An 18997-nucleotide genomic window follows, 5' to 3' on the forward strand; every position below is an offset into this window, starting at 1 on the left:
CTTCCTTGAGTTTGTCATTAAGTGCTCTCACTGAATCAATAGCTTCTTCCATAGTCTGCTTGGAGGTAAGTGGACCAAGATCAAATGTCTCTAGATCATATTCCTCTGCTAGAATCTCATCCTCATACTCGTCTACTATTGGTATAGCTATCTGTACCTTTCTGGATCCTGCTTCATCTCTAATTACCTTTGACATCTTCGTAGCCTTTCTCTTTTCGACCTCTTCATGGGAACTTCCTATGAGACTTTCCAAGTTGAACACTTGTTCTTCCTCTTCGACCACAACTACCCTTGTCAGTCTTTCTTTTAGCCAATTTGGAATAGAAGACTTTCTTTCCCTCACTTGTATTTCCTTGGGCAGAGGTCTATCTTCTCTGAAGGGGAATGTTGCTTCATCATCATTCCTTCCTTCTTGTTGCTCATTAGCCCCAACCTGGAGAGATTGGCTTGATGAATGCTGAGGTGTTTGTCCTTTACCTTGTTTATCATTCTGCACCATTGATTCCATAGACTCATCAATCTCATACACTATCTGTCTTTGATCTCTTTGACTTGTTTCTTTTTCATGCCTAGAAGATGTACTTGGTGGACGATCAGGATTCACCTTTTGTTTCTTCTTGGAAGGCTCTCTCTTCTTAGGTCCTTCTTTTCTCTTTGATCCCTTAGAATGAGAAGCATTCTTTGATGCAAGTATTGTCATTGATGTCAAATTAATTGAAAGCAGGAAGCATCTAAAATGACATCACAGAAAGAATGAAAGTATCTAAAATATATCCTAGAGTCGGGTGTTGGTTTGGAAGTTTCCTGGCAAATCAACACGATGAAGCAAAAGATTACAGTGAGCATGGTTCGTATCTATATCATTATCTGAAGGCAAAAATAGAAATCAAATGAAAACTATTAATGGAAAGACTTTATAAATAATCCGATATATTTATTACCCGATATATAATATGGAAAGACTTTATAATTATCGACAAATATATTAATATAGCGGCAAGTTTATTAAAGTGAAAAAATGTTTTGATGGCGGATGTATTAATCAAGTATTTTTTACGGCACCTCCTGAGCGTTAATATATTGAACAATATTATCGGTGGCACACTTAAATTAATTAAAGCGGAGATAGATATGGAGCGGCAATTTTAAAAGTGAAAAATAAATCTCCACAGCAAAAATTATTAAACGTTGTGTTTTGCGGAACTTACTTAATACCGGCTGGGAGAAAATAATATCGTAAATAAATTACAAACCTTATTTTTACAATACATATTATCGGGTTTCATTAAGTTCGGTGGTTTGTTTATTATGAAAAGTATTGTCTAAGGTATAGTGGCATAAGAGTTTATTAATATAAACAAAAGTGTTTGGCAAACAAATACTCCCGTAAAAAGTTTATTAATATAATTTAACAAAAAGAAGTTATTGAAATATTGAAGGATATGACTTTTCAAACTAAAAGTCATGTTGGTTTGCAACCGGTGGAACTAGCACATATATATATGAATTTTTAAAAATGCTTTGAGAAGGACGTTGATACGCTGGATATATATACTTTGTATAAAACTGTGGATTTTTGAAAGTTGGATATATATACTTTTATTAAACTGTGGATTTTTGAAAGTATACCTCACGTAGGTGAAGTAAGAGGTGTGCAAAGAGAAACATGAACAATCAGTCCTAAAAGAGCATAAGTTTAGAATATAATAGCAGATATATAAACTTAGCACGTGCAGATTTGAAATGAAGAGTAAGGCAGATTTATGATCAGCTTACAACAGATTTAAGAAAGAAATTGTGACATATTTGTATGAAGATGTGTATGCAGATTTAAAGAGTGTTACCATTGTCCATCATCCATTGTTACGGCAACATGTTCAAGATGGAAAATTAGATTTGTGAAGAGTGAGCTGGTGCTCACAATTTCAGCTTCCAGTGGGTTGGTGCTCACAAAACAGAGTTCGGGGGTTGGTGCTTCCAGTGGGTTGGTGCTCACAAAACAGAGTTAGGGAGTTGGTGCTTCTAGTGGGTTGGTGCTCACAAAATTGTAAAAGAACATAAATATATAGCATTCATTTTCAATGGTTTTCTCCCGCATTGGGTTTCCACTTAAATCTTTGTGTTATTGTGTTCATATGCAAAATTATTTTTAGTGATTGATTCTATCATATAAAATATTGAATTGAAAAGTTTCATTATATTGATTCACCCCCCCCCCCCTCAGTATGACTGTGTGCTCTTCAATTGGTATCAGAGCCGGTTCCTTCGGAGATAGCCTTATAGCTTGAAGGTAGATCCTCAAGAGAGCACAATGGTAGATAACTATGCAGTTAGAAATCCAATTTTCGATGGGACAAATTATGCATTTTGGAATATCAAGATGAAAGCCTATCTGAACGCACTTGGTTATGATGTTTGGCAATCCATGGTAGATGGATACACACCTCCATCAACTCCTCCGACTGATGCAGCAAGAAAGAGGAAAAGTGAGAATAATGCCAAAGCAGAACATGCTCTCCTATGTAGCTTGGCTGATTCTGAATTTACAAAAGTCATGCATTGCAAATCAGCAAAAGAGATATGGAACAAACTGAAAAGTATCTATGAACGGGATGAAAAGGTAAGAGAGGCCTAGCTTCAATCACTTAGAATGAAATTTGAAAGCCTTAACATGAAGGAAGATGAAGATATCGCCACCTACTTTTTGCGTGTGGATGAAATCGTAAATGCAATCATAGCATTAGGAGAAGAAGTTGAAGACACACCTCTCGTTCGAAAGTTGTTGAGAACATTGACAATGAAATTTGATCCTAAGATATCAGCAATAGAAGAAATGAAGGATTTGAAAACATTAACAAAAGATGAATTGTTTGGAATCCTCACAGCCTATGAAATGAGGAGGTATCTTTGAAAGCATCAAAGAAGGGCAAGAACAAAAATCATACACCAAAAGAGAGTACAAGCAGTGAATCAGATGAGGCTGAAGCTTACTTCATGAGAAAGTTCAAAAAGGGCAAAGGCAAATTCCCTTTCAAATGTTTCAATTGTGGCAAGGTTGGGCATTATGCTTCAAAGTGTCCTCAAAATGAAAGTGATAGTAGTGAAGAGGGGAAGAAAAGCTATTCAAAGAAGAAAGGAAAGAAATACTTCAAGAAGAACTACTCAAAACATAAGAAAAGCTTCTACTCTAAGCAAAGTTCCAGTTCATCGGAGGAAAGTTCTGAAGATATGTCTAGCAGTGATGGAGAAGAGATTCTTTTTATGGCAATGAAAGTCGAAGATGATGAAGATGAGAAGGAAGAAGGACAAGAGGCTATATGTGATGAAGAAGATGTAGATCTTGAAGAAGAGTTACATTATGCATATAAACAAAATGAAAAGCTAAAAGGAAGGGTCTCAAAATATAAGACAAAATTACAAGAATCAAGCAAGCTCATTGAAGACTTAAAAATACACTTGGAGGAAGCAAAGAAGAATGAGAAGGAAATAAGGGATCAGCTTAAAAGAAAAGAGGAAGGATGCAACAAATTAGAATTAGAAATTGTCTCCTTAAAACAAGACTTGGGGAAACTTCAAAAATTTGAAGACAGCACCAAGAAAATGGATCAACTTCTTAAGGCACAAAGACCTACGTTCATTAAATCAGGTCTAGGACATGAAGAGGATCAAACAGCAAATGCTACTAAGTCAAAAACTTTGGATGATTCATTGAAGACAGTAGAAAACAAAAGAAGGAAGAATGATGGTCAAAAATCTCATCCTCCCACAAATATGTTGAAAACATCTCACATAAAGAAATCACATGTAACTAATAATTATTATCCATTCAAAGGACATTGTTTTTCATGCTATAAGTTTGGTCATAAAGCAATTGATTGTAGAAGTCATACTAGAAATATTTCTAACTTCACTCCAAAGAAATATAATTCATTTTCTCCTCTAATGAATTATGATGTAATATGTTATAAGTGTCACAATTTTGGACACACAGCCAGATTCTGCCGAACTGTCTTCCCTAGTTTACCAAGAAAGGGAGATGTACCTATCAAAAGGGAGGAAACATCTAGAATGACTTGGAAGAAAAAAACAACAAGAAGAGAAAGAATCCTTATTTGTTCAAATAGCTCTTCATGCAAAGAACAAGAAGGATAGATGGTATGTAGACAACGGATGCTCAAGGCACATGACAGGGGACAAAAACAAATTCATCTCTTTTGAACCAGCAGATGAAGGATCAGTAAGGTTTGGTGATAACACAAAAAGAGAAATAAAAGGTAAAGGAACACTTAGTTTAGACTATGGAAAGACTAAAACTGAGAATGTGCTATATGTCAAAGGCTTAAAAGAAAATTTATTAAGTGTTAGCCAGCTTTGTGATCAAGGACATAGTGTGACATTTTTGTCTAAGAGATGTGAGATTAAAAAGAATGGAAGAATCATTGCAAATGCCCATAGAACTGCAAATAATTTATATATTCTAAATGAAATAAATGAAGAAACGTGTAATTTTGTTCAAGAGGATGAAAACTGGCTATGGCACAAAAGGCTAGGCCACCTTAACTTTGACAATCTTGTCAAGATCAGCAAAAAGGAAGCAGTAAGGGATATGCCTAGAATTACAAAACCATCTAATGTCATTTGCAAACAATGCCAATTTGGGAAACAAACTTGAGTAAGTTTTAAATCCAAAGAATACTCGTCTTCAAAGCCTCTAGAGCTGATACATACAGACTTATGCGGACCAACCAGAACAAAAAGTTTGCAAGGGGAAAGGTATTTTATGCTACTCATAGACGATTACTCCAGGATGACTTGGGTCGCCTTTCTAAAAGAAAAATCTGAAGCTCTTGCAAAATTTAAAGCCTTCAAAGAGTTAGTTGAAAATGAGATGGATGTCAAAATTAAGTGTCTTAGATCAGATCGAGGAGGGGAATTCACTTCAAATGAGTTTGAAGATTTTTGCACAAATCATGGAATACGAAGACAACTTTCAGCAGCAAGAACTCCACAACAAAATGGAGTTGTCGAAAGGAAGAATAGGACAGTTCAGGAAATGGCAAGAGCTATGTTGAATGAATCAAAGATTGCAGACACTTTTTGGAAAGAAGCAGTTCACACAGCAGTGTACATATTGAATAGAGCGCAAATAAGGGTAAACGATGACAAGACACCATACGAACTATGGAAAGGAAGGGCTGCAATTGTTGATTATTTCAGAATTTTTGGCAGCACTTGCTACATTAGAAGAGATGAAGAGGACTTGGGAAAGTTTGATGCCCGATCAGATGAAGGAATCTTTCTTGGATATTCCACCAGAAGCAAAGCTTATAAATGCTACAATAAAAGACTTCACAAGATAGTTGAAAGTGCTAATGTGAAGATAGATGAAGGAAAGCAATTTGAGAAATCTATAGAAGATCATCCTAAGGAACAAAGTGATGAAGAAGAATTAAAAGAAGAAAGTGAAAATGAGGAACAAGAAAGTTTTAAAACTCCATCAAAAACACCATCAAAGAAACCTTTAAAAACACCATCAAAAACTCCATCAAAGTTTGTTCAGAAAAATCATCCAGAAAGCTTGGTTATTGGAGAGTTGGATACAAACATTCAGAGAAGGAGGAGACTAGCTACCACCACAAAACATGCTCATTTCTGTCTACTTTCTAAGATAGAACCAAAGAATTTTGATGAAGCTAGTGAAGACAAGTATTGGGTAAATGCTATGAATGAGGAGTTGGACCAAATTGAAATAAATCACACATGGGAGCTTGTTCCAAGACCTTCAAACAAAAATGTCATTGGGACCAAGTGGGTTTTTCGCAATAAAATGAATGAGGATGGTGAAATTACAAGAAATAAGGCAAGACTTGTGTATAAGGGTTATGCACAAGTGGAGGGAGTCGATTTTGAAGAAACATTTGCCCCAGTTGCTAGATTGGAAGCTATCAGAATGTTTCTAGCTCTTGCAAGTCATAAGGGTTTCAAAGTCTATCAAATGGACGTGAAATCAGCCTTTCTAAATGGCGATTTAGAAGAGGAAGTGTATATTGAACAGCTCGAGGATTTATCCTGTCAGAAGAGGAAGATTATGTATGCAGATTAAAGAAGACACTCTATGGTCTCAAACAAGCCCCTAGAGCATGGTACTCCAAATTAGACAACTACCTTCAAACACAAGGGTTTAAAAGAGGAGCAATAGATAGTAATTTGTACTTCAGATGTGAAGGTAATCATTTGTTGATTGTAGTTGTTTATGTAGATGATATCATTTTTGGTGGTAGTAAGAATCAAATGTGTGAAGAATTTGCTTCTAACATGCAAAAAGAATTCGAGATGTCTATGCTTGGAGAACTTTCTTTCTTCTTGGGATTGCAGATTTCACAATCAGATGAAGGGATATTTCTCTCACAGACTAAGTATGTTAGGGAGATGTTGAAGAAATTCAGAATGGAGGATTGCCATCCTGTCAGTGCTCCTATGGTCACTGGTTGCAAACTTAGTAAAAATGTTGAATCCCCTGATGCGAGTCAGACTCAATATAGATCCATGATTGGAAGTCTCTTATATGTAACAGCTACTAGGCCAGATATAATGCAAGCTGTTGGTGTAGCAGCACGGTATCAAGCATCACCAAAGGAAACACATGTACAGGCAGTTAAAAGAATCTTCAAGTATTTGAAGGGTACAATGAATTTTGGATTGTGGTACCCAAAATGTGATGATTTCACTCTCAAAGCATACACAGATGCTGATTGGGTAGGTGACAAGGATGATAGCAAAAGCACTAGTGGAGGAGCCTTTTTCCTTGGCAACAACCTTGTATCTTGGTTGAGCAAAAAACAGGCTTCAATAGCTCTATCTATCGCAGAGGCAGAGTACATTGCAGCAGCAGCATGTTGTACGTTGTACGCAAGTATTGTGGATGAAACAAACCTTGCAAGATGTTAAGATTGAGTATGATCATCCTATATCTATTGTGATAATACAAGTGCAATCAGTATGTCAAAGAATCCAGTGATGCACTCTAGGACAAAACACATCCCTATCAAAATTCATTTCTTAAGAGACCAGGTTCTTGAGCAGCAAGTAAAGTTGGAATATGTTCCAACAAAAGAACAGTTAGTAGATATCTTTACAAAGCCTCTTCCAAAAGAGACTTTTGAGTACCTAAGGGTTAAATTGGGAGTAATATCACTCTCATCCTCTCAGTAAGCACTTCGTATGAAGCATACATTAAAAAGGGGCAGGTTACAAACAACAGAAAATCCCTTGCCATTGATGTCAAAGGGGGGTAAATTGGAGACAGGGGGAGTGTTGGTTTGAGGGGGAGCAATCTGGATTGTAAGGTTGCCATCAATGACAAAGGGGGAGATTGATGCAAGTATTGTTATGATGTCAAATTAATTGAAAGCAGGAAGCATCTAAAATGACATCACAGAAAGAATGAAAGTATCTAAAATATATCCTAGAGTTGGGTGTTGGTTTGGAAGTTTCCTGGCAAATCAGCACGATGAAGCAGAAGATTACAGTGAGCATGGTTCGTATCTATATCATTATCTGAAGGCAAAAATAGAAATCAAATGAAAACTATTAATGGAAAGACTTTATAAATAATCCGATATATTTATTACCCGATATATAATATGGAAAGACTTTATAATTATTGGCAAATATATTAATATAGCGGCAAGTTTATTAAAGCGAAAAAATGTTTTGATGGCGGATGTATTAACCAAGTATTTTTTACGGCACCTCATGAGCGTTAATATATTGAACAATATTATCGGCGGCACACTTTAAATTAATTAAAGTGGAGATAGATATGGAGCGGCAAAATTAAAAGTGAAAAATAAATCTCCACAGCAAAAATTATTAAACGTTGTGTTTTGCGGAACTTACTTAATACCGGCTGGGAGAAAATAATATCGTAAATAAATTACATACCTTATTTTTACAATACATATTATCGGGCTTCATTAAGTTCAGTGGTTTGTTTATTATGAAAAGTATTGTCTAAGGTATAGTGGCATAAGAGTTTATTAATATAAACAAAAGTGTTTGGCAAACAAATACTCCCGTAAAAAGTTTATTAATAGAATTTAAAAAAAAGAAGTTATTGAAATATTGAAGGATATGACTTTTCAAACTAAAAGTCATGTTGGTTTGCAACCGGTGGAACTAGCACATATATATATGAATTTTTAAAAATGCTTTGAGAAGGACGTTGATATGCTGGATATATATACTTTGTATAAAACTGTGGATTTTTGAAAATATACCTCACGTAGGTGAAGTAAGAGGTGTGCAAAGAGAAAAATGAACAATCAGTCCTAAAAGAGCATAAGTTTACAATATAATAGCAGATATATAAACTTAGCACGTGCAGATTTGAAATGAAGAGTAAGGCAGATTTATGATCAGCTTACAACAGATTTAAGAAAGAAATTGTGACATATTTGTATGAAGATGTGTATGCAGATTTAAAGAGTGTTACCATTGTCCATCATCCATTGTTACGGCAACATGTTCAAGATGGAAAATTAGATTTGTGAAGAGTGAGTTGGTGCTCACAATTTCAGCAGAGAGAGTTGGTGCTTCCAGTGGGTTGGTGCTCACAAAATTGTAAAAGAACATAAATATATAGCATTCATTTTCAGTGGTTTTCTCTCGCATTGGGTTTCCACTTAAATCTTTGTGTTATTGTGTTCATATGCAAAATTATTTTTAGTGATTGATTCTATCATATAAAATATTGAATTGAAAAGTTTCATTATACTGATTCACCCCCCCTCTCAGTATAACTGTGTGCTCTTCATTGTCACTCACACTTGCTTCTCCTTCCTCTGTTCTTGTTTCCAGGGTGAATGTCATAGATACATTCTGCTCTTTCAACTTTTGATGCTGTATGTCCACCCATCTGCGAGTGCAAGTTAAAACGGGGTCCATTAATGCTCTTAAGTCTGCAACTTCAGGCTTGTTCCAATCTATCCTCACCTCTTTATCCTCCTTCTCATAGGAAGATTGGAGATATCTTCCACTGTCCTGGGCTTGATCGGCTACTCTATAAACCTTACATTTCCTGATGAGATCCAAGGATAATCTGGAATGCATCTTTCTTTTCACCTCTATATCATCCTGAATATTCATCTAGAAGTCCTCTACTTGAAACTCATGCTTGTACTTCTTCCCGACTGTCTCTTCCATGTGACCATGTGGGTCAAAATTCTCCCTTGAGGCAAAGGATGTGAACGAATATAGAGATAACTCCGTTTCTGCATCCTCCATGGCTTGAGAGTTAGGGCATACTTCAATTGAACTCCCTAGTAGAATGGGTACAGGGATTCCATTTCCATGCTTATGTCTTGATGCTCTAGCATAGGCTGCCAACTGTCTGGTCACCTCAAGTAATATTATCCTATCTGTAGGATACCTTGGCAACATATAGGGAGGTGAAGGACATCCATGGACCCTGATATAGGTGAATTTTGGAAATTGAATGAACCATGCACCATGCTTCTTCACGAGGTCCTGTGCCTCTGGAGACAATCGATGATGAATCCCTCCTTGCAATGTCCTGGTGATATAAATCGTGAAGGTGTCATTGATTAGCTTGTAGTCATTCCTTGGCAGATGATGTAGTTGAACATAAGAATCACAAACTCTTATTTATTTGGGTCCTCTCCCAACAACTCCTCTGTGTGGTAGCCCTGCATACTCAAAATTTCTGACTAAGAAATATATAACATATGAACTCATGTGAAATGACTTGGTAGGGGCTAGCCTCCTCAACTGCACGTCCAGGTTATTACTAATGATTCTAGCCCAATTGAGCTTTCCTTTTCCTTGGACAATCACTTGTATGAAGAACATCCATTTGTCGAAGAAAAAGGCTTGAGAGGCACCAGTAACCCGATTGAGCATGGTTATCAAGTCCTTGAATTCTTCTTGGAAATCAATTCTGTGCAGCGTATTGGGAATCTTGTTCAAGCAAGGTCTACTCTTGAGTAACTAATTCTTGTTGATGAAGTTCAAACAGGAATCAAGATCATCCTCATAGATAGACCTAGCTCCTTCCAAACTTTTGTAGATCATGTCTCTCTGCTTCGGGAGATGAAAAGCTTCACTTATAGCTTCCTCTGAAAGGTAGGCTAAGATAGTTCCATCCTCAGCTACGACCGTCCTTGAATGTGAATCATAGTGCCGGGCACATTCAATCATCAACTCGTGACACTTGACTGCAGGAGGGAAACCTACGGCCTTGATGATGCCACTCTCAATTATTCTCTTGGCAACATGTGACGACTTGCCGATGTAGGGCGCTTCCCGAAACTTCTTCACATTGAAGTTTCCTAGATTGGTGTCTTCGATATTGCTCCACTTGGACATGATCCTGGTCTCCAAATCATCATTCTTCTGATCCTCCTTGATGAGAGCTTGCCGGGTAGTAGATCCACTGGCTTTGGGGGTCGTCCTTTGATACCTACAAGAAACGCTTAAGTTAGGTTTGAGCATGATATCTTAAAATAGGAGATTTGAGACCTTTCAAGGAAATAAAAAGATTACAATTTGAAAATAATGTGATAAATCCTTGGAATTATGAATTTTCAAATTGATATTACTTATGAATTAAATCAGATTATGCAAGACTTAATCTTACAAAGGATTAATATAGAAAATCAAATCTAATCCTCAAGATGCCTTCAAAAATCAGATTATACGTACTTCCTCCTTGATTTTTAGCTATCAACCTTGAGAAAATGGATAAAGGAAAATGGAGATCTGCTGGACAAAGGTCTTTGATCTGAATTTCAGGTCCTCCCCTTTGATGACTTAACCTTCAATCAGCCTCCAGCCAGCCTTCAATCAGCCTGCCTAAACCTGCTGGAATTCTTACTCAACTAGCTCTTAACCAGCTCTTCAATCAAGAAATTCGCCTTCAACCAATTTTCTTTAATCAAAAATTTCACCCAAGTCTGCTGGAATTCGCACCTTTAGGTCTGCTCTCTAAATTCGCATAGGAGAAAATGAATGAGTGATTAAAAAATTCAAAACACACCTCTCCTTTATAGGGCGCTCCTATCATTTTACCACTAGGCCGACTTGGTTAATGCATAAATAAAATAAAATAAAACCCTCTACAAGCTGGCCGACTTGGTGATAAAACACAAAAAAAATGTGTTGAGCGCTAAAGTATGAAATTTTTTAATTTTGAAGGTATGAAAGAAATTAAATAATTTATTTTATAAGTGCCTTAGCTCATGCGAATTTGTCTTAGCCCCCTAAATGAGGTTTGATTAGCAACTTAGTGAGAAGATATAGATAAACCTAGTGGATTCTAGAGTTTGTTCAAGGTTTGATGAAGGGACATTTTTTCCATGGGCACTAGAATGCTCAAAGTATGAGGAAGGCTTAAATCACCCCAAGGAGGCTTGCTTGGACTCCTAATCTAGGCTCATTTACTCCATTAATCAACATCTTCACAATCCTTGATTTATCACCACTTCATGCTCTTATCATCATTGCCTTTGTCTTAATCCAAACAAGGTGAAGAATAGGTCTTTTCCAAGGATTTCGCCCTGGACCCTTTGGAAGTGTCAAGAGCAATTTTCTTGATTAGGCCTCAATTGTCTCATTTTTTTACTCCAAATTTCTCCTAAAGGTGAGCATATGCTAGCTTTAACTCAACAAAGTCTAGGGATTCAATTTTTTAGCATCTAACATGGGCAAATTAGGTGATGATGAGAATTTCGCTCTGGACCCTTTGGAAGGGTCAGGATCAAAATTCACTTTTTAGGTTCAAAACTCATCTTTGTTTCACTCACAATCTCTTCTAAGGCAATCTCTAAGGCAAATCCACCCTGATCACTTACTTGACTCAACATTATCTTGGAGGAAAACGTGACATTTTGTGAATTTTTCTCTGGACCCTTTGGAAGGGTCAGGAGCGAAATTCACCTTTTAGGCTCAATTTTCAATCTCCTTCACTTGAACTCATCTAGACTCCCTCATTTTGAATCCACTTCTCAACTTGGCAACATTTGTTTGATCTTCACAAGGCCTAAAAAGGAAAATTCGCTCAAAAACCTAGCCAGGGACGGGACCTATCCAGAATTTCGCTCTGGACCCTTTGGAAGGGTCAAGAGCGATTTTCTAGTTTGAGCTCAAAAATTGCATTTTTGGTGATCAAGAGTCTTTCCAAGGCAATCCAAATGGCTTCTCTCACCCTTGTCTAGGCCTGATTTCACTCAAATTTTGGAGAAAAAGGTGGTTTTTAGGGTTTTCGCTCTGGACCCTTTGGAAGGGTCAATAGCGAAAATCACTTTTTAGTCTTCTTCCTCCATCCTTTCAACTTGAATCAACCTCAAAAGGCAAGAAAACACTTCTCCTCACTCATCCAAGCTATAAAAACCCAAGTTTGACTTGATTTTGCAAGGAAAATAGGTGATTGAAGAATTTTCGCTTTGGACCCTTTGGAAGGGTCCAGAGCGAAAACCCTATTTGGCTCAATTCCTTCAAATTTGATAAGCATTGGCAATTTGAAGTCATTCCTAAGGACTTCTCCTTCTTAAATTCACCTTAGTCTGCACTAGGCTTGGCACAAAATTGGGAAAAAAGGTGGTTTTGAGAAAATTCGCTTTGGACCCTTTGGAAGGGTTAGGAGCGAATTTCTCATTCTTGACTTGATCCTTCATCTTTTCAGTCTCATTCTCCCTTACAAGATAAACCTCATCATTTCTCACCCAAGGAACAAAGTTTTAAGCCCAAGCAAGGCTAAAAGAATAGGTTTGTAAGGAATTTCGCTCTGGACCCTTTGGAAGGGTTAGGAGCAAAATTTCCATTTTTTCCATTTTTGGTCAAAATCCTCACTTTCCACTGCTTTCAAACATTTCCAAAGGCAAAAATATGTCCATTCTTCCTTTCAACATGCCTTGCAAATCAAAATTTGGTCAAACAAGGAAGGGAATGAGGTCTAGGTAGATTTTCGCTCTGGACCCTTTGGAAGGGTCAGGAGCGAAAATCATGATTTGGGCTTGATTGTTCATTTTTCAAACTTCAATCTTGTTTTGGGAGCAAACATAGACCACTCTCCTTTCATCTCCATCTTGGTCCTGACTTTGGCTAATGGGAAAATGAGTGTTTTCAAGAATTTCGCTCTGGACCCTTTGGAAGGGTCAGGAGCGAAATTCACCTCCTTGGCTAAAATCCTTCATCTCCTCCACCTCAAGTCACTCCCTAAGGCTAGAACAAGTCAAACACTTCCATACATGCCTTAAAAGCTATGAACCTGGCCTTGATAAGTGAGAAATTGAGGCTTAAGGGGATTTTCGCTCTGGACCCTTTGGAAGGGTTAGGAGCGAAATCCCTATCCTTGGCTATTTTCTCACCTAGGTTCATTTCATTTTCCTTCAAACTTGATCAATTCAACTTCCTTCAATCGCAATCAAGACAATCCATCATCCAACTGGGTCTAGGCAAGGTCAAACTAGGTTTTTAAGGCCAAAGGAAGGCAAAATGGAAGATTTCGCTTTGGACCCTTTGGAAGGGTCAGGAGCGAAATTCTCCTTTTGAGTTGATTTTCATCATCCCAAGGTCTAAAACCTCCTCTCTAAGGCAAACGTGCATCAAACCTTCTCAATTATGCCTCAAAAGTCTACAATTTTGGTCATATCCTTGAGCAAAGTGGAGGAAAATTGGATTTCGCTCTGGACCCTTTGGAAGGGTCAAGAGTGAAAATCCATGCATTAGGTCCAAATCCTCAACTTTTAATGCTTTTGATCACCTCTTAGGCAAGAACACATAAAAAACCTTCACCACATGCCTAAAGAACAAGATTTTTAGTGCAAACAAGGAGAAAAAGGGTGCCTTCTTGGAATTTCGCTTTGGACCCTTTGGAAGGGTCAGGACTCAGGAGCGAATTCCCTATTTTAGGTTGATTTCACACTGAATTCCATTCCTTTTCATTCCAGACTTGATCAACTTTATCTCTCCCTAGTACCATCATGTCTACTTGCCATCCACTTGACTCAAAAATCCTCACTTTCCATGTCTTAGGCCAAAATGAGGGTCAAATGAGGATTTTGCTCTGGACCCTTTGGAAGGGTCAGGAGCGAATTTCCTCTTCCAGGCTAACTTCCATCATTTTATCGCTTCAAACCTTCTTCCTAAGGCAAAAATGCATTCCAGTCCCCGACACCATGCAGTAGAAGTTTCAAACTTGGTCAAGACAAGGAGCAGAGCAGAGGAAATATGAATTTCACCCTGGACCGTTTGGAAGGGTCAGGAGCAAAAATCTTGGTTTTGGCTCATTTTACACCTCAAACCTCCTTTCCTTGCCTTGGATATAACTTTCCAAGACTTCTTCAATCATCATCAAGTGAATTTGCTCATCAGTTCCTGAAATCGCCCCCTGAATCTCCCCTTGGCCACTGACTCTGCTTAATAGGCTCTGACCTGGAGGAAAACAAGACTCTGACAAGAAAACCAACAATCCAGACCTACCTTGACCTAAGACCTACCATCTGCTTCGCTCAATCTATCCATCCTTATTCCTCTGAAAGGTAAAACACCTCTTGCGACAATCTTAGGGTTCAAGGTAGACAATATCTGACTTCCCAAATCCAGACTGCACTCAGCTTTGAAAGAAACCCTAATCTACCCAGCCCAGGCGACCACTCACTCACTCACAACTTAGCAAGCAGAGAGAAAACCTAGCTAAGGGAAAATCAAAACCTAAGAAAAAAGAGGGGGTCCCCATCCTAATGGGGCGATGTGTGAAATGGTCACAACACTAGGCAAATCCATTCCTATGGTCTGCAATACGTTTTCATCCTCCACGTTGTATGATTTGTTATCTTGAGGCCAACTCACATGTTTCATCATTCTTGGGTATTGAGACCTTTGAGGCTGACGCGAATCTTTGTTGAAGCTAGAGAAGCATATATGAGATCATTTTGTAATCATTCAAAGGATAGGGAATTAGTTAGGTAGTAAGTTTGATCATTAGATTCGATCTGCTAGTCTGGGGGGTCGTGATCAGGTTAATGCGCTCATTGTGTAACCTGTAATGTCTTGTGGCAGACCTGTGAGCCCATTGTCATTCCACATATGAAGGCATATGATGTAATGAATGTTGCTAATGGTGAATATATCAATCTTCTTGTTTGCTAAGCATTTCTTGAGTTATTTCAGTTGTGTTGATCTCTATGCTGCATGGTTGGACAGTCCTATCTGGACCCTCCATCTGTGATTGCACCAAGTTGTATTGGAGAGAGTTTCAAGTCATTGTGGAGTAGAGGCATTCCTTGTGGTTAACAGATCGTCGACCTGAGGTAGACTACAAGTGTTGTCAATCGATCGTCGACTATGAGGTAGTTGAAACCTTGTAGCCAAATTGTCGAATTGAGGCAGTTGCATCGGAGCCAAGGAAGAGATGCGGCCAAGGAGAATATGTGCTGTAACAAATGTTGCTGATAAAATGGATACAATGATGGAGATGATGAGAGCAATGTGAGTCCGATTGGATGCTATAGAAGAAGATAGAAAGAGAGGCCTAAACCCTAGACCGAAAGGCAAAAGTGATGATGAATTAGACCAAAACCTAGTTGAAGACAATTTCGGAGAAGAAGACAAAGAATCAGATCAGATAAAGATGATGAAAGCTATTCCAAAGATCACCAAGAGACCTACAAATTGAGGTTCAAAATTACGTGGGAAATCTAAACCTTGAGGAATTGATTGATTGGATAAATGATATGGAGGAATACTTCGAATATGAGGAAATTGAAGATCTGGAAGGAGTGAGATTTGCAAAAACTAAGTTGAAAGGTCATGCTACTTTATGGTTGAAGAAGTTCAGTTGGATAGGAATAGGAAGGAAAGGAGAAAATCACAAAATGGGATAGGATGGTGACCAAATTGAAGAATCAAGAAGTTTGAGTAGAGACAGGTCCGGAAGAGGAAGATTTCAAAGAGGCAGAATGCATTTCGGAGAAGGGATAATAGAGTATCAGGACATCATATTAGAGAATATGCCAAATGGACTACCATCGGTTCATAGTATCAGTCATCACATGGATCTCATACCTAGAGCTAGTTTGCCAAATAAAGCGGCACACTAGATGACACCAAATGAAAATGCGAAGCTGAACAGATAGGTGTAGGAGTTGCTGAGAAAAGGATTGATCAAAGAAAGCTTAGGTCCATGTGCGGTACTTGCTATACTAGCACCGAAGAAAGATGGAGAATGGAGGACGTGTATTGACTCAAGAGAAATCAATAAGAACATCGTGAAATGTAGATTTCCATTGGCGAGGATGGATGACATTATGGATTGTTTGAGTGGAGCAAAATATTTCACAAAGATTGGCCTGAAGAGTGGATACCATCATATCAGAATCAAAGAGGGAGATGAATGGAAGATTGCATTTAAGACAAATGAGGGATTATATGAATGGTTGGTGATGTCTTTTGAATTGACTAATGCACCGAGCACTTTCATGAGGTTGATGAATGAAGTATTGAAGCAATCCTTGGGTAAGTTTGTTATTGTCTACTTGGATGACATTCTAATTTTCAGTAAGACTAGAGAAGAGCATTTGTGGCATATCAGACAAGTATTTTAGAGGTTGAGGGAAGAGAAGTTACTGATAAACATCAAGAAGTGTAGTTTCATGAAAACAGAGTAGTTTCATGAAAACAAAGTTGGTATACTTGGGATTTGTCATTTCGGTAGAATGATTAAAGATGGATCCAGAGAAGGCTAGAGAAATTATTGAATGACCTACACCTATAAATATTGGAGAGGTAAGATCTTTTCATGAATTGGCTACTTTCTATAGGAAGTTCTTTAGAAATTTCAATAGTATTTGTACACCTATGGCTGAGACAATGAGGGGAGATAGGAAAGACTTCAAGTGGACATCCGGAGCACAAAGAAGTTTTGAATTGTTGAAGTAGAAGGTAACAAAACAACCAATGTTAGCATTATTGGATTTTGACAAAGCATTTCAAGTTGATTGTGATGCAACTTGAAATACAACGCCAAATTTTTGATCCAACTTGTCTACCTTCTGACTCTTCCGGATTTAAAAATGATCTTCAGGAATGTTCAGTCTTTAGCGTCTTCAGGGATGAACCTGCCAAAATAGATTTTCCCAAATTGTAAGTGTTTCAAAATGTTAGGGTTTGGACAAAACAGGTCAGGAAAGCACTTACTAAAAATAGAAATTACTAAAAATAGTAAGTTTGATTTTTAGCAAAATTAGACCAATTTGGGAGGCAATGAAACTTACTAAAAATAGTAAGTGCTCAGAATTCGCTCAAATTTTACTGGGAGGTACATTGAAGGGTCCTGATTCCAGTTCTAAGTTTAGTTTTTCAAAAACCCTAAAAGAAACCCTTGAAAACTAGGACTGAAGGACAAAACCCGAAAATGACCAAAACATGCCCTAGACTTAACCAAATTAGCTCAAACGAAAAGTAGACTTGATGAAATTGACCCCACTCACTTGCAAGCTTAGAGAGATTGACGGGACTGCTGTGAAAAGACCCCAAAAACGCAAGCCAAAGGACCGGGAGGGCCTAAAAAGTAGGGGGTCCCCATTAGCAATGGGGCGATGTGTGAAAAGGTCACAACAAGACTTAGGTCGTAAATAAGTGTTGTGAATGAGGTTGATTTTACTGATGTGCTACCTGTCTTTAATGGGTAAAATAGTTTTTTTGTATTATATTGCTCAAGTATGGCCATATTATGAAAATGATGAAATCATATGATCCTTAGGATATGGTGAATGATATTTTGAAAAATGTTTATGTATTGGAATGTCTTTAACAATAAATTAACTGTTATATTTATCATCTGTTTGCCATTGTCAAACTGAGGTTGTAAATAAGTTTTTAGAATGATATTTGCAATGTTTTGCCTTTGATATACAAAGCCAGTGGTTTAATTGGTGGCATCTTGTGGAATGTGAGTGTCATACTGTTTACCAATCATCTGCAATGATGATAATTCACTGTCCTTTACATATATGAAATAAAATCTCAATAGTCAGGAATTTTCTAGAGTTGCAAAAGATAATTTGCATCCTTAAGGAAAAATGTATTTTTACATATTTGAAACAATCGTAAGACTACCTAACGTTTTAGCTTGTTTTTCTTATTATCAGCAAGACAGTGCTGACATGAATGATTTTGTTCGGGATTCACCCATCGAGTTTCAGAAGTATTATATACAAATTCAAGCTGCCAAGCGTAGTGAAGCTCCAAGTCCCACAAAGGTGAATTTTTCAGTCAATACTATTTTTTCGTAGTTATTTCAGTTTCAAATTTGGAATAAGTTTACAAAATGTCACAGCCTTTTCTAGTTTAAAAATGAGTACCTTGTTTTTTTCATTTTGGTAATATTATGTGTTGTCATTACCTTGCAGCTAGAGGAAGACCTGACGCTTGCTGTTACAACAGTGGATGACCAAATAAGTCAATGGAAGCAGAGTTGTGGTTTGCCTGATGTTTTTACAGGGGACCATGTATGTTCTGGTAGCACCTGTACATACTCTCAAGTTGGCAATTTTTTCCTATGTGAAAACACCGGGTGTGTGCATGGTATGCTGGGGCCTTGTTTTCAAATTGTTCTTGTCTTGCAGATTATTCTGTTTTTTCCATAGTATTTTTGATCTGGGAGAATTGTCTGCAGTATTGTTCAATCTGGTACATGCAAGTTGTTTGGGGGTTAGAAAATTTATCTATCTTTACTGCTGCAGTCTGTGATCACACTTGCCAAGAAACAGTGTATGATACATCAAACCAACTTCTAGTATGTACCATATCTGGTCGTTGTTCTCAACAGTGGATTTCAACATCAGAAGAGGAAGTGGACCCTGTAAGAAAACGAGTATTTGATTTTCTGTGATACTTTGCTAAGTTGGTTGGATGGTTTCTTTTCTATTAAGATCTGTAAGTACAAGGGTTAAAGTAAAATTGATATACTCTTGTTGAA

The 18997-nt window shown here is 37.6% G+C and overlaps 1 protein-coding gene across 1 annotated transcript in view; it reads left to right on the plus strand.

Annotated features, from left to right (window-relative positions):
* Window positions 1–18997, plus strand: part of LOC131062778 (F-box protein SKIP31) — an 84366-nt gene that overhangs the window by 36122 nt on the left and 29247 nt on the right. The window contains exons 4-6 of the mRNA XM_057996509.2: window positions 18168–18278; window positions 18429–18603; window positions 18762–18880. Of these exons, the coding sequence (XP_057852492.2) occupies window positions 18168–18278; window positions 18429–18603; window positions 18762–18880 (405 nt within the window). The remainder of the gene's footprint in view (window positions 1–18167; window positions 18279–18428; window positions 18604–18761; window positions 18881–18997) is intronic.

The sequence above is a fragment of the Cryptomeria japonica genome, chromosome 9 (assembly GCF_030272615.1).
Source record: "Cryptomeria japonica chromosome 9, Sugi_1.0, whole genome shotgun sequence".
NCBI classification, from domain to species: domain Eukaryota; kingdom Viridiplantae; phylum Streptophyta; class Pinopsida; order Cupressales; family Cupressaceae; genus Cryptomeria; species Cryptomeria japonica.